Below are 14,415 nucleotides of genomic sequence, written 5' to 3' on the forward strand. Positions count from 1 at the left end.
TATAGGATGATCTGGGTAGAAATTTAAAGGCTCTTGAATTCAAGGGGCGATCTGATTAGTAACGCACCTCCACCATCGGTCGAGAAGTCGAGCAGATGTGGAAATGAGAGGACCGCATGGTCTCGCTCCACACGACAGGGAAGGCCTTGTGACCGCATATCCCGTGTCGCCTTGCCTCGCACCATCCCGCCCGGCGCCCGCAACCTCGCCTCCGCATCCAGAGCGTCGTCTCGCTAGATATATGCCCGACCGAGAAGCCCACTCTTCGACCCATGCTCGTTCGGCCCAACAACATTTTTCTAGAACTATCCGAGTGGGCTGTATGTTTCACAACACGTTGGCCTGATGAACAAGTGGACGCCCAAGTCAGTCCTGGGAGCAGCGGCCCTGCAAATGATTGGGACGGTGAAAACTGTGATGGACGACCAAGCGATCCTGATCGTTTAAGAAGCAGATCGAACGGCTAGAAGTGTCAAATCGCTGAGGGGAAGCGTAGCTCGCTGCATCTTACTGTTTCTCAAGAGCATTCCCACCGCAGTGTGTGTATGAGAGACAGAGAGTGTGAAGAGGAGGCCTGCAAGTCGGAATGAGGGTCGACTAAAATAAACCACTAGCAAATAGCAATACAATATCTTGTTTTCGACAAACCCATAGAACATTTGATATTAGTGAAGTGGACGGATTGAGAGACCTAATCACATATATATTCAAAATGTTGTTGAAATTATATCTGGAATGTCAAACACATATTCAGCTCCACCAGTGAACGATGAGTCGGTCAGCCCAAAAATGGATAGTCGGTGTAGCCAACAACAGGGTCGGAGGTGTAGAAGGTGGCCCTGTTGTACCCGTTGAGCTTCGCGTCGAACTCAAACCTCTTCGGAAGGTCCGGGTTGGCTAGGAAAAGCCGCCCAAATGCCACTAGGTCGGCGTACCCCTCTCCGACCACCTTATTCCCCTCCTCCCGGTCGTATCCGCCGGCAGCGATGAATGTCCCGCCAAATGCCTCCCGGTACGGCCGCAGCCTCTTCGGCACCACCCGCCGACCATCGGCGCGTGCCATCCTTGGCTCCACCATGTGGAGGTAGAGGATGCCGCCGGGGATGCCTTTGAGCTTGGTGGCCATGTGGAGCGCAAGGGCGTGCGGGTCGGAGTCGTGGCAGTCCATGTAGTCGGCAAAGGGCGAGAGGCGGACGCCCACGCGGCGGCCCCCGATCTCATCAGCCACGGCGGTGACCACCTCAAGCGCGAAACGACACCTGTTCTCTAGGCTGCCGCCATACTCGTCGTCGCGGTCGTTGGCACTGTCCTTGAGGAACTGCTCCACGAGGTACCCGTGCGCGCCATGGATCTCCACGCCGTCGAACCCTAGAATCCAATCGCCATGGACATAGACACGTAGAGAAGTTAGAGCAAAGCACGACGAACAAAACAGAGCAGTTAAAGCTGGGCACGACGAGCAGGGCACGAAACAGAGCAGAGTGTTTGAAGTGTTAATGGCGAACAGATACCGGAGCTCGTACGTACGTACCGGCGTCGACGGCGTTCCTTGCTGCCCTCCTGAAGTCGTCGACGACGCCGGCGATCTCCGCCACATCCAGCCGTCTGGGCGTCGCAAACTCCTCCTCGACGCCGTCGTTCATCCGCGGGGTCGCGATCGGCCTGCCGGTGCTGGACACCGGCCGCGGCGTCCCCGCGGGCGTCCCGTCCGGCCGGAGCTTTCCGACGACGCGCCCGACGTGCCAGAGCTGGCAGAAGATGACCGCGCCCTTGGCGTGCACGGCGTCGACGACGGGCCGCCACGCGTCCACCTGCTCGGCCGTCCAGACGCCCGGGGTGGGCCGGTGGCCCTGCGCAGCGGCGGACACGCCCGTGGCCTCCGTGATGAGCATCCCGCCGGCCGTCGCGCGCTGCGCGTAGTAGACGGCGGCGTGCGGCTGCGGGAGGTTCCCCGGGGACCGCTGCCTCGTCAGCGGCGCCAGCACCACCCTGTGCGCCAGCTCCAGCTCGCCGCTGCCCGCCCTGTACGGCGTCAGCAGAGGGATCGCCGCCGCCCCCGTCTCACCTTCTTCTCCGGCCATGACCAGTGAGCGGGTGACCAGTGAGCTACTGAGCTAGTGACAACGTATGCAGCTGAGATCAGAGATGATTCCGTTGCTGATCAATGTGAAGGCAGTGTATATATAGATCACCAGATTATTATTCATCTTCATCGTGCTATGATGCATGCACTGATGATTGCAACCATGAACAAATGTCTTTTGTGCTTAGCTTGGCCCCTTGGCCAGTCGAATCGGTAGGCACTGACTGAGTGAGTGACTGACTGACGCAAGCCGTGATGTATTGCCTCCGCCAAAGCAGCAGCCCCCCTGCACTCCCTTTGTTCCAAATTACTCGTCGTGGTTTTAGTTTAAATTGAGTACAAACTAATCAATTTGTGGTTGGATGGTTAGAGGGACTGTGGTATCCTCATCTCATTAAGGTTCAAATCCTGATACTCGCATTTATTCCTAGATTATTTCAAAATTTCCGACGATGCGTATTCAGTGGGAGGAGAAGTTCCCGTCGACGACGAGGTGCCTACGATGACTTTGTAAATTTCAAGATAATATGCTAGCTCAGTCTTTTAGAGGTGCTCATAGAGGTAGGGTTTGTGTGTGTGCGTTCATAGAGATGAGTGTATGCACGTGTATACGAGCACTTACGTCTATACTGTGTTAAAAAAAGTACAAACTTTTTTAGCGTTTTCAAAGAGAGAATAAACAAATGGAACAAGAGGAATTTTGAGGCGTCTGGTGGACAGCATTCAGTTGTGTTGAGTACAGTAGGGGCCAAGTGTACTTTTTTTCAAAGAATAAGGGGCCAAGTGGACTTTGGTGCAACATGGAATGCATCAAAGGAAGATGCTGAATCTTTTTGTTTCTCATGGGTGTATACACGAGGCTTGTGCTCTCTCTATCCCAAGCACAAGCCTCGTGCTCTCGTGCAATAAGAGCCTTGCTCGGAGCTCGGTGGTTAGTCACATGGTTGTGTAGCCTGTCGACCCGAGTTAAACTCTTCAACTCAAAATTCAGACATACATATAACTCCCGTTTTGAAAGAAAGCCTCGTTCGGCAGTTATTTCATGGTCTAATACATGTTTTCGATTTACAATTGTTACTTGGCTTATTGCATACCGCCTGCCAATCGAGGCTCCAAAAGACGAACAAGTGACACCTTTATCAGCATTTGCACCACAGAATGAATGTTGTGCAGCCCATGCTCAGGTATGGCCGACCAAAGCTTCATCGACCTTGGTCCACGGTGAGCACTGTTGATTAGGGACTAGGAGGGACTTATTCCTTGACATGCCATGTACAATGCAAATAGAAAATCAAAAACCCTGCAAAAACAACACCAAAGGAGTTGCGGGCGACCACACCGTCTTACCAACGCTGAGAAAGTAGGTAGTTAGGAGGGCGAGACGGGCAAGGATGTAGTCTTGTGGATAATTCCTTTCATTTTGGCGACCACTAGGCACCGGTCGACCGGCCCAAAATTTAGCCGATCGCCGCGCAACCGTGGGATCGGCACGCAACCATTTTGTGGTCTACATCACAAAGGTAGAAACTTTTTTTAGTGTTTTCAAAGAGGGAATAAACAAATGGAAGCAATTTGACTTTTGAGGACTGCATTCAATTGTGTTGAGTACAGCAGGGGCCAAGTGGATTTTTTTAGGAGGAGGGGCCAAGTGGACTTTGGTGCAAGTGCAACATGGAATGGATCAAATGAAGCTGCTGAATCTTTTTTTTTCTCATGGAAGACACTGCTCTCTCTGATCCGAAGCACAAGCATCGTGCTCTCGTGCAATGAGAGGCTTCCTCGGAGCTCAGTGGTTAGTCATGTGGTTGTGCAGCCTGTCGATCCAAGTTCGACTCCCCAACTAACATTTCGGCGTATATATAATTCTTGTTTTGAAAGAAAGCCTTGCTCGACATTCATTTCATGGTCTAATGCGTGACTTCAACTTACAATTTTCAGCTGGCTTATTGCATACCACATGTCAATCAAGATTCCAAAAGTCGAACAAGTGACACCACGATCAACATGGCACCATAGAATGAATGAATGTTGTGCAGCCCATGCTCGGGAATGACGACTGACGAAAGCTTCATTGACCATGGATATACGCTTCGTTTCTTCTCTCGTCGCCGTTTTCACCGCACACCCCTAAATGAAGGACTTTCGGTACAATGGTGAGCACCATTGACGGGGACTAGGAGAGACTTATTCCTTTCACATGCCATGTACAATGCAAAATGGAAATTTAAAACCTTGCAGAAAACAATGGAGGTGCGGTCCACCGCACTGCCTGACCAGCGCTGGGAAAGTAGATAGTGAGGAGAGCGAGAGGGGCGAGGATATAGTCTTGTGGATGGTTCCTTTCATTTTCCTTTCTCGCCTACAAGAAAATGGACCGGGGATTTTCCTTAGGAATATAATGATCATAAAAGGTTAAGCTTGATTTTATTTGCAACAATACACATCATCGTCCCAAAAGATAGGGAGCGAAGAAAGTGATGGAGGAGTACATATAATTGGTCGCTGTCTCTGGCGGAGTCAAAAGACACAGAACTTGATGCGTGCTTATGAGCTGTGATAGCACGACTAAAACTAAAATAAGATGCCTTTTTCTTCCATGCTTAGCTCACCCATGATGTATGTCGGCTCAATTAGCAGCCGGGATCACCTTAGTTTACTATAACCATATCACATGATAATATATGATTTGCGTACCAATGATCTATAAATGAATGTCCTGTCAACTCCACTACTCACCACTCACTACCACACCACTCAGCAGTCTTCTTCTTCCTCCTCTGCCATTAATTGATCAAGAAAAGCTTCAGCTATCAGCAATGGAGCCCATCCCTCTCCTGACGCCGTACAAGATGGGCCAGTTCGACCTCGCCCACAGGTACGTACTATCCACTGAAACCGTTAGCCACATGTTGTACATGTTCGATCACTCATGGATCATGCATGGCTGAACCGACGGCCGGCCGGCGACCATGCTGATGCTGCAGGGTGGTGTTGGCGCCGTTGACGAGGCAGCGCTCCTACGGCAACGTGCCACAGCCGCACGCCGCCGTGTACTACTCCCAGCGCGCCACCGCCGGCGGGCTGCTCATCGCCGAGGCCACAGGGGTCTCCGACACGGCGCAGGGCTACACCGATACCCCGGGGATCTGGACGACGGAGCACATCGAGGCGTGGAAGCCCATCGTGGCCGCAGTGCACGCCAAGGGCGCGCTCTTCTTCTGCCAGATCTGGCACGTCGGACGTGTGTCCACCTTTGAGCTGCAGCCCGGCGGCGCCGCTCCGCTGTCGAGCACGGGGAAGGGGGTGGGCCCGCAGATCAGCTTCGATGGGCATCGGGAGGAGTTCTCGCCGCCGAGGAGGCTGACGGTTGAGGAGATACCTGCCATCGTCGACGACTTCAGGAAGGCCGCAAGGAACGCCATCGACGCGGGTACGTACCTACATTAGGACGTTAACACGCCAGCTTTCTGCTCAGAAATGCTCGGTCAAACATTGCTTCCCTGGACAACCAACAAACATAAATTTACCTTTTTTGCAGAAATAGTACCGTTAGTTCATCCAACGAAAATACTCCCTCTCTATAATATAAAAGCGTTTTTGACACTAGATAAAAAACGCTCTTATGTTGTAAAACGGAGGTAGTAATTTCAGAACAAATAACCATTTTACAAGTCATCCGCTAACATGTAAATACATATATACTAGAATGTGCCGTCATATCTAAAGTGGTCGTGTATCATGAATGGTGCTCTGATCTCCCCTACATGAATGGTGTGGTGTGGCAGGTTTCGACGGCGTGGAGATACACGGTGCAAACGGGTACATCATCGAGCAGTTCCTCAAGGATAGCGCCAACGACCGCGCAGATGAGTATGGTGGCACCCTTGAAAACCGGTGTCGTTTCGCTCTCGAGGTGGTCGATGCTGTCGTCAAGGAGGTCGGCGGCCGCCGTGTGGGCATCCGCCTCTCCCCATTCACTGACTACATGGATTGCCATGACTCTGACCCCCACTCCCTTGCACTTTATATGTCCACCAAACTCAACGACCATGACATCCTATACATCCACATGATTGAGCCGAGGATGGCCATTGTGGACGGACGGAGAGTGGTGCCGAAGCGGTTGCTACCTTACAGAGAAGCATTCAAAGGGACCTTCATCGCCAATGGTGGATATGACCGTGAGGAAGGGGGCAAGGTGGTCACCGAGGGATACACTGACCTAGTGGCCTTTGGGCGGCTATTCCTGGCGAACCCGGACCTGCCAAAGCGGTTTGAGGTCGACGCAGAACTGAACAAGTATGATAGAACGACCTTCTACACCTCAGACCCTGTCGTCGGCTACACCGACTACCCCTTCCTTGAATAATCATCAATTGAGTCAGCTTCTTGCTCCGACAACAAAATAAGTGTGCTGCAGGACACTAATTAGATGTATGTGTAAGTGTTTTGTTTCATGAAGCAATAAACTTCGTATGATGATTGCTGAAGTCGCTCAAGTTTCTATGGAAACATTACTCTCTGTCAAGTCTCCCATACACTGTTTCAACTATGATTTTCATTTAATAATTGTTCGCACACGAACACGTCACCGTGTACCCTCGACGCCGGGGGTGATGCACCGCAGCTCACGTCGAAGGAGACCCGACCGGAAGCGTGGTACGCAGGCAATCCGGCGGGTGCTTTTGAGGACCCGAAACCCCACACGCCCGGGAGGGACCCCATCAGGGCGCGCGGTGGCTATGGGCTGCCCTAGGTCGACCTGATCGCCCCTAGGGCCTCGAGGTTCGTCGCCCTGCAACAAGAAGAACGAACGAAGAACGAGGAAGAAGAAGAACAAGGGAGGGAGATAAAGGTAAAGATAAAAGATGATAGATTGATATGTTCGATTGTGTGTTGTTCAATCGGCCGTCACCTCTCATCTATTTATGAGGCGGCTGGACTTCCCGTACAAGAAAAGGACTAAAAAGTCCATCCAAAACGTCAAAAACCCTAACCTAACCCGGACAGAAATCTTTGGCAATTTTCCGGATCAACTCGGTCTCACCGATTGGTTTGCTTCGGTCCCACCGAGTGAACGTGGCCAACTCTCTATAAATTTCCGTAATTTCCCAGATCAACTCGGTCTCACCGATTAGTTTGTTTCGGTCCCACCGAGTGAGCGTTGCCAACTTTCTGTAACTTTCTGTAAATTTCCGGATCAACTCGGTCTCACCGAGTCAATCAACTCGGTCGGTCCGAAATGACTCTGCAGTTTCTGTTTCTGACCTTGTTTTGCCTCCACAGGTTGCATACGACCTTGGATTAAGATGATTTTTATATCAAAATCAACCGATTCGACGAGACGCACAACTTTCATGTTGAAACATTTTCCATCAGAGGCCATCTCAATCGAGTTTATGGTCATTTTATAATCTGATGTCAATATGCGCATCTCCGAACTTGTCATAACTTTTGCATCCGAGCTCCATTTTAGACCATCTTCAAATCCATCTTGATCTTCTCGAATAGAGCTATACCACGGCGACTTTCAATAGTAAGTTTGAATTAATCTTGACATAGCGTCAAGCCACTCTTTACAAATGTGCCACTTTTGAGCGTCAACACATGCCTCCCTGTTTTTCGGCAAAGCTAGCGTGCCGAAAAATAATTTGTACCGTGTTGGCTATAAGGACGATGTCAACACTCCATCGGCCATTTATATGTGCTTAGGGCGATAAATATATATCGGCCATGTTCATGCTTAGGGCGATAATTCTATATCGGCCATTGCTTGTTTGAACCTCTTGATGCAAACTTGGGTGAAAAACTTCTCAACTTCTATAACAATCCGGTGATATGGTTCCATAGATCAAAACCATCATCCGAACCATATCATTCACCCTTTTGCTAGGATTTTGCAGATAATCAAGAATGAACTCCCTCTAATCCTTTCTTTCACTTGCATACAAATTTCATTAGTGGCCGAAGCAATGGGCTTTGGTTCGGCCTTATCTATGTCGGTAGATCAAGCATCGGCTATTGATAGATGTGCAATACACCATGATCTACATGGTAGCCGAATGCTTGTTGCGCCAACTCATTTGCTCTTCAATTTTCATGTCTAGATATATGAGAAATATTAAAGCAACGCAAGGTAAATTTATATCTAGAGATACCTCAAGGTAAACTATTAGTGATTCGTCAAAACATTGATGACCCTTGGATATTTGTTGCACTACTCATAACGAATCACCCAAAGCCTCAATGTGCGTAGCACCTATGGCACCCAAAAGATCCAAACCGAATAACATTGCATATTCGGCTTTGATTATTGTGCAAAAAATATATTTTAAGTGGCATGAGGCTTCACAAAATAGTACCATAAGGATATATATATATATATATATATAAACAACACCAACACCTTGGCCATTGTTATGAATTCAACCATCAAAACATAATCTCCATAGTACTAAAAAGACAAGGCTAATATCAATATTATGCATGTCATAAATCCGATGGTCGATAATAAAACAACAATGATTTGGCCTCTCATATTCGTAGGCCGAATCATATATATTAAATCAAAGCATAAACCCACTCAATTTCTATGAATCGGTCTATGCAACATATTTTGAATGGCATCGGTCATAATGTTTCATCTCCATGAAAGCATAATATAAGTATATGTATAGATTTCCATGAACATGTACCTTGTCTTGCTCTCCAACCAAACTAAGGACGATGTTAGAATGGTACACTAGCCATGCTTTGTCATACTCTTAGGGCGATAGATAAGTATCGGCCATTACCATGAGGTCCATGTAGAATTCATTCACCAAATCATGTATAGCCGAAATAAACAAATGAAATAGCAATCAAATATTTCGGCCCTTTGGATTAGCAAGAAAAAATGTAGCTAATAAATTGTATAGGAATTAGGTAATACCCTCTCATGATGCAAAAAATTATGTCGCTTCCATGGATCAAAATAAATCCAGGGAGGGTAATTTATCATACCTGATGATGAATTCCATGGCAAATGCATCAATGGTATGGTTGAAAAACATGGATGATGTGCTAACCGAAGATTTTGATGGGGTGATGCAAACCTTCGGCTTAATTGTTTCTGGTTTCCATCCTTCTCTTTCTTCACTTTTATAACACTTGTTGCAATAGAAGGTTGCACATCATTTTTATTTTGACTGCTCCTCTTGGGAACCCATGCCATGTTCTTCTTTTTCAGCTCTTGTGCACTAAGTTTTTGTAATTCCTTCTTTCGCCAATACGATAAGCCGAGTGGGCACCCCGGATCTGATTTTGTTTGAAGCAATGGCAATTCTTGTTTTACCTTGTGCACTGTCAACTTCTTTTCTTCAGATTTGGCACTTTGACTCTTGATAATTGGTTGCTTCGTCTCATTGCCTTTAGTAGCCAATGTCAACACGTTAATTGGCTCTTTTTCATTTGAGATCAAATCTGAAGTTGCACTCTTACGACCATCTCTTTTAACACGGTACACTTGTTTGACCACCTCTTTCTTCTTCTTTGAGCTCCGGACCGATTCCTTATGATTGAAACGGTCTTTAACATATGATTGTTCAAATGTTGATCTTCTCGGAGATGCATAATATTGGTTAGATGGTCTAAAATAAGATGGAGAGTGTGCCCTTGTATCATACCTGTCCCATGATGGATATGGATCTACATGAGCATAGGGATGCATCCACGGCATTGGCACTGGTGCACAAAATAAGGATATGAATATGTTGCATTAAAATGCTCACTTTGCCAATACCGATCCTCATTTTTGCGCCTTGGGGGTGATCTTGGTTTCTTTGCATGATTTGGCCGATAAGCATTCTTCTCTTCACTCTTCTTTTGATATTTATCCAATAGTTCAGTGAAGGTGATTTTTGATCTCTTACACTTGCGCTTATTTCGGCCTTTGTTTTCTTTTGGTTTGCTTTCATCGATCATTGGATTTCCTTGTTGCCCCCCAGTCCTTAGCGTCTTCATTGTAGCTTCGATGGAATCCTCACCCTCAAGTTCATGTTCATTGTGATCTTCAACTACTTCTTTACTTGAAAGCATGATCCTATCACCTGCAGTTTTACCTTCTCTTTAGATGGATCGACTTGAAGTAGCCGATGCAAAAACTTTTTGCCATCAAGACCAATCGGAATAGACTGGTCATCCTTGTTGGGGAACGTAGTAATTTCAAAAAAATTCCTACGCACACGCAAGACCATGGTGATGCATAGCAACGAGAGGGGAGAGTGTTGTCTACGTACCCTCGTAGACCGAAGCGGAAGCGTTGACGCAACGTAGAGGAAGTAGTCGTACGTCTTCCCGGTCCGACCGATCCAAGCACCGTTACTCCGGCACCTCCGAGTTCTTGGCACACGTACAGCTCAATGACGCTCCCCGGGCTTCGATCCAGCAAAGCTTCGGGGATGAGTTCCGTCAGCACGACGGCGTGGTGATGATCTTGATGTTCTACCGTCGCAGGGCTTCGCCTAAGCGCTGCTACAATATGACCGAGGTGGAATATGGTGGAGGGGGGCACCGCACACGGCTAAGGAACGATCACGATGATCAACTTGTGTGTTCTAGGGTGCCCCCCTGCCCCCGTATATAAAGGAGCAAGGGGGAGGCCGGCCGGCCCTTGGGGCGCGCCAAGGAGAGGGGGGAGTCCTTCTCCTAGTGGGAGTAGTACTCCCCTTTCCTAGTCCAACTAGGAATAGAGAGGGGGAAGGAAAGAGAGGGAGAGGGAGAGGGAAAGGGGGGCCGCGCCCCCCCTCCTAGTCCTATTCGGACTCCCCATGAGGGGGGGCGCGCCACCTCCTGGGCTGCTGCCCTCTCTCTCCCCTCAAGCCCAATAGGGCCCATTACTTCCCCGGGGGGTTCCGGTAACCCCTCCGGCACTCTAGTTTTATCCGAAATCACCCGGAACAATTCCGGTGTCCGAATATAGTCGTCCAATATATCGATCTTTATGTCTCAACCATTTCGAGACTCCTCGTCATGTCCATGATCACATCCGGGACTCCGAACAACCTTCGGTACATCAAAACTCATAAACTCATAATATAACTATCATCGAAACCTTAAGCGTGCGGACCCTACGGGTTCGAGAACAATGTAGACATGACCGAGACACGTCTCCGGTCAATAACCAATAGCGGGACCTGGATGCCCATATTGGCTCCTACATATTCTACGAAGATCTTTATCGGTCAGTCCGCATAACAACATACGTTGTTCCCTTTGTCATCGGTATGTTACTTGCCCGAGATTCGATCGTCGGTATCCAATACCTAGTTCAATCTCGTTACCGGCAAGTCTCTTTACTCGTTTCGTAATACATCATCTCGCAACTAACTCATTAGTTGCAATGCTTGCAAGGCTTATGTGATGTGCATTACCGAGAGGGCCCAGAGATACCTCTCCGACAATCGGAGTGACAAATCCTAATCTCGAAATACGCCAACCCAACATTTACCTTTGGAGACACCTGTAGAGCTCCTTTATAATCACCCAGTTACGTTGTGACGTTTGGTAGCACACAAAGTGTTCCTCCGGCAAACGGGAGTTGCATAATCTCATAGTCATAGGAACATGTATAAGTCATGAAGAAAGCAATAGCAACATACTAAACGGTCGGGTGCTAAGCTAATGAAATGGGTCATGTCAATCAGATCATTCACCTAATGATGTGATCCCGTTAATCAAATAAAAACTCTTTGTACATGGTTAGGAAACATAACCATCTTTGATTAACGAGCTAGTCAAGTAGAGGCATACTAGTGACACTCTGTTTGTCTATGTATTCACACATGTATTATGTTTTCGGTTAATACAACTCTAGCATGAATAATAAACATTTATCATGATATAAAGAAATAAATAATAACTTTATTATTGCCTCTAGGGCATATTTCCTTCAATCCTTTGGTGTTTCAACAAATCTTAATCGTCCTTTTTCAATGGCCGATTTAACTATTTGATGAAACATGTGGCAGTCCTCAAAATTATACTTGGACGAATCATGCAACCTACAATACATTCGTCCTTGGATAGATGGCTTGACATGGTCATCAAGAATTCTAATGTAATTATTTTTCAACAACAAAGCAAAGATTTGATCACACATGTTTGAATTGAAGGTATACCTTTTGTTTTCTAGCCGATCTTGTTATGAGAACGGCTTTAGAGTTAAGCAAACGAATGGTTCAAATTTGGCATCTTCCCATTCGGCTATGAATTCTCTTTCGCATACTTTTTCCGATGTCCTTAAATAAGAAACTATACTAGCATCGGTTTTCCCAAAAGATTTTAACCTTGGCTTTAAATTTCTGAAATCAAAGTAGTTAGAACATACATGTCTCAATTGAAACCATGCGTAAGCCAAGTATGAAGCAAGCAAAGCTACCCAATTATATATGAACTTTAAATAAAGTAATGGGAAAAGCTTTGGCTGCAGTAATAAGTCACTATCGGTCTCTTTGAATAGTACAATGTATTGACCGATATGCTTAGTAACAATTTTATTGCTAACAAGTAAATTATCCTTCTTCATTGGTTTTTTGAAAATTACTTATGAGAATATTTCTTATAGATGCATCAACAATAAAGTTGTGACCAAATCTGAAAATAGGTAAATTACTTGCTAGACATACCTCTTCAAATATGTTGGAAGAACATGATGATTGCATGTCATGAATAATATCGTGCTTTGCTTTTGGATGGCTTCCCAACACCGCGTCACAATTTTCTTCTTGATTCCGTGCATCATAAATTTGAAGATCTTTTTCAACCGAACTTTGTTCTGCTACTTGTTCTTGTCCTTGAAGCTCGTCAATTTCTATGGCACGAAACTCATAGGGCAGGAAGTAGGTTCCATTAATTTCAGAAAAATCAAGCATGGTTGTTTTGCTATGCTTTCCATGCTCTTTCTCAATAATGCTTGCCTCTTTAGATTTGATGGACTCAGAATATATACTACTTGATTCGACTTTTCCAATAACCAAATTTCCTTTGTTACCTGAATCAATGACTTTAACTTTTTTAATTTGCAAGGCTTCTCGCTCTTGTCTAATTCTAGCCCACATCTCAGCTTGGCGAGCTTTAAACTTTTTCATCTCAATTTCCATCCACTCCTCATGAGATTGCCCCCCAATACTTTCAGACTTTTCCAGCAATGAGGTGCCGAAACTTTGCAATTGTTTAGGGGGTACACTAGATGGTACACCACTGGGCGACCGCATCATTTGCACAACTCTAGCTTTTACTGCAGCAAAATCATGAGGCTTCCCGCCTTCTATTAGTTCCTGTCGAATGGAGTTGCACAAATCCCAAGAGAATGTAAGCTTGTTCTCAACCACGCAGACTGGATATGGTTGCCCCCCGATGCTTTTAGACTCTTTCGGCAATGAGATGTTGCCAAAATTCTGTAATTGTGTAGGGGGTACATGATATGCCACGGTAGTAGGTGAACGCATTTGTGCTCCTGCAGAAGTTTCACTTATTCGGCCATGACCATGAAGGTGCGGAGCTGAATTATGGACATCAACAGTTGCGTATGGTGCCAAAAAATTAGTAGCATTAGGTGTAGCATATGATGTTTGAGGGTAATTGGCCAAATAACTAGTAGTAACATGGCCAATTCCCCTATCCACCGGCACGTTTGGATTCACATACTGCAAATTAGTTACCGATGAATAAAAAGGTGAAACACTTTCTTCTATGCTATTGGAAATTTTAACATCAGGTGTTTCAAATCGATTAACCGAACCCATCATGTTGTTCATCGGCATATGGATTTGTGGGGTTGCCGATGCATGAGGGTTGGGATACATATGTTGCATGTTGCTAAAATCATAAGAATTTGTAACACAAAGCTTATTTTGCATCGGCCCTTGCGCATAATTAGATGCATCATTTATAAAACTAGGGCTAGCCGATACATTATGCTCATTAGGTGATCCAGCAACAACATACGGATTATTTGCATCTACAAAGGGGAATTGGATATTCATATTACCTTTGTAGATTGCAGCAACTTGATGACGATCTCTTGGTAGCAAGAACGGGCTGGAGACCGTTTAAAACTTCGTCCCCAGCGGAGTCGCCAAAAAGTGTGTTCGCACACGAACACGTCACCGTGTACCCTCGACGCCGGGGGTGATGCACCGCAGCTCACGTCGAAGGAGACCCGACCGGAAGCGCGGTACGCAGGCAATCCGGCGGGTGCTTTTGAGGACCCGAAACCTCACACGCCCGGGAGGGACCCCGTCAGGGCGCGCGGTGGCTATGGGCTGCCCTAGGTCGACCTAATCGCCCCTAGG

General features: G+C 46.8%; 2 protein-coding genes across 2 annotated transcripts; one reads left to right on the top strand and one right to left on the bottom strand.

Moving 5' to 3' along the window:
• Positions 1–586: 586 nt before the first annotated feature.
• On the bottom strand, positions 587–2,216 carry LOC125535421 (putative 12-oxophytodienoate reductase 4). The gene is made up of 2 exons (XM_048698502.1): positions 1,532–2,216; positions 587–1,368 (listed from the first exon to the last, which is right to left on the bottom strand). Exons 1-2 carry the CDS (start codon positions 2,079–2,081, stop codon positions 779–781), a joined length of 1,140 nt encoding a protein of 379 aa, XP_048554459.1. The 5' UTR covers positions 2,082–2,216; the 3' UTR covers positions 587–778.
• Positions 2,217–4,797: 2,581 nt separating this feature from the next.
• On the top strand, positions 4,798–6,573 carry LOC125535507 (putative 12-oxophytodienoate reductase 5). The gene is made up of 3 exons (XM_048698603.1): positions 4,798–4,958; positions 5,068–5,513; positions 5,869–6,573. The coding sequence occupies exons 1-3, from the start codon at positions 4,900–4,902 to the stop codon at positions 6,450–6,452; spliced, it is 1,089 nt and encodes a 362-aa protein (XP_048554560.1). The 5' UTR covers positions 4,798–4,899; the 3' UTR covers positions 6,453–6,573.
• The last annotated feature ends 7,842 nt before the right edge of the window (positions 6,574–14,415 follow it).

The sequence above is a fragment of the Triticum urartu genome, chromosome 1 (genome assembly GCF_003073215.2).
Source record: "Triticum urartu cultivar G1812 chromosome 1, Tu2.1, whole genome shotgun sequence".
Lineage (NCBI taxonomy): Eukaryota > Viridiplantae > Streptophyta > Magnoliopsida > Poales > Poaceae > Triticum > Triticum urartu.

What these genes read in the sequence shown, in the direction of transcription:
- LOC125535421 (XM_048698502.1), bottom strand. Translation starts at nt 2,081, where the DNA reads ATGGCCGGAGAAGAAGGTGAGACGGGGGCGGCGGCGATCCCTCTGCTG. An exon ending in AAGGAACGCCGTCGACGCCG is followed by an intron (nt 1,369 to 1,531) that starts GTACGTACGTAC and finishes ATTGGATTCTAG; the next exon opens with GGTTCGACGGCGTGGAGATC.
- LOC125535507 (XM_048698603.1), top strand. Translation starts at nt 4,900, where the DNA reads ATGGAGCCCATCCCTCTCCTGACGCCGTACAAGATGGGCCAGTTCGAC. An exon ending in CAGTTCGACCTCGCCCACAG is followed by an intron (nt 4,959 to 5,067) that starts GTACGTACTATC and finishes CTGATGCTGCAG; the next exon opens with GGTGGTGTTGGCGCCGTTGA. An exon ending in AAGGAACGCCATCGACGCGG is followed by an intron (nt 5,514 to 5,868) that starts GTACGTACCTAC and finishes GTGGTGTGGCAG; the next exon opens with GTTTCGACGGCGTGGAGATA.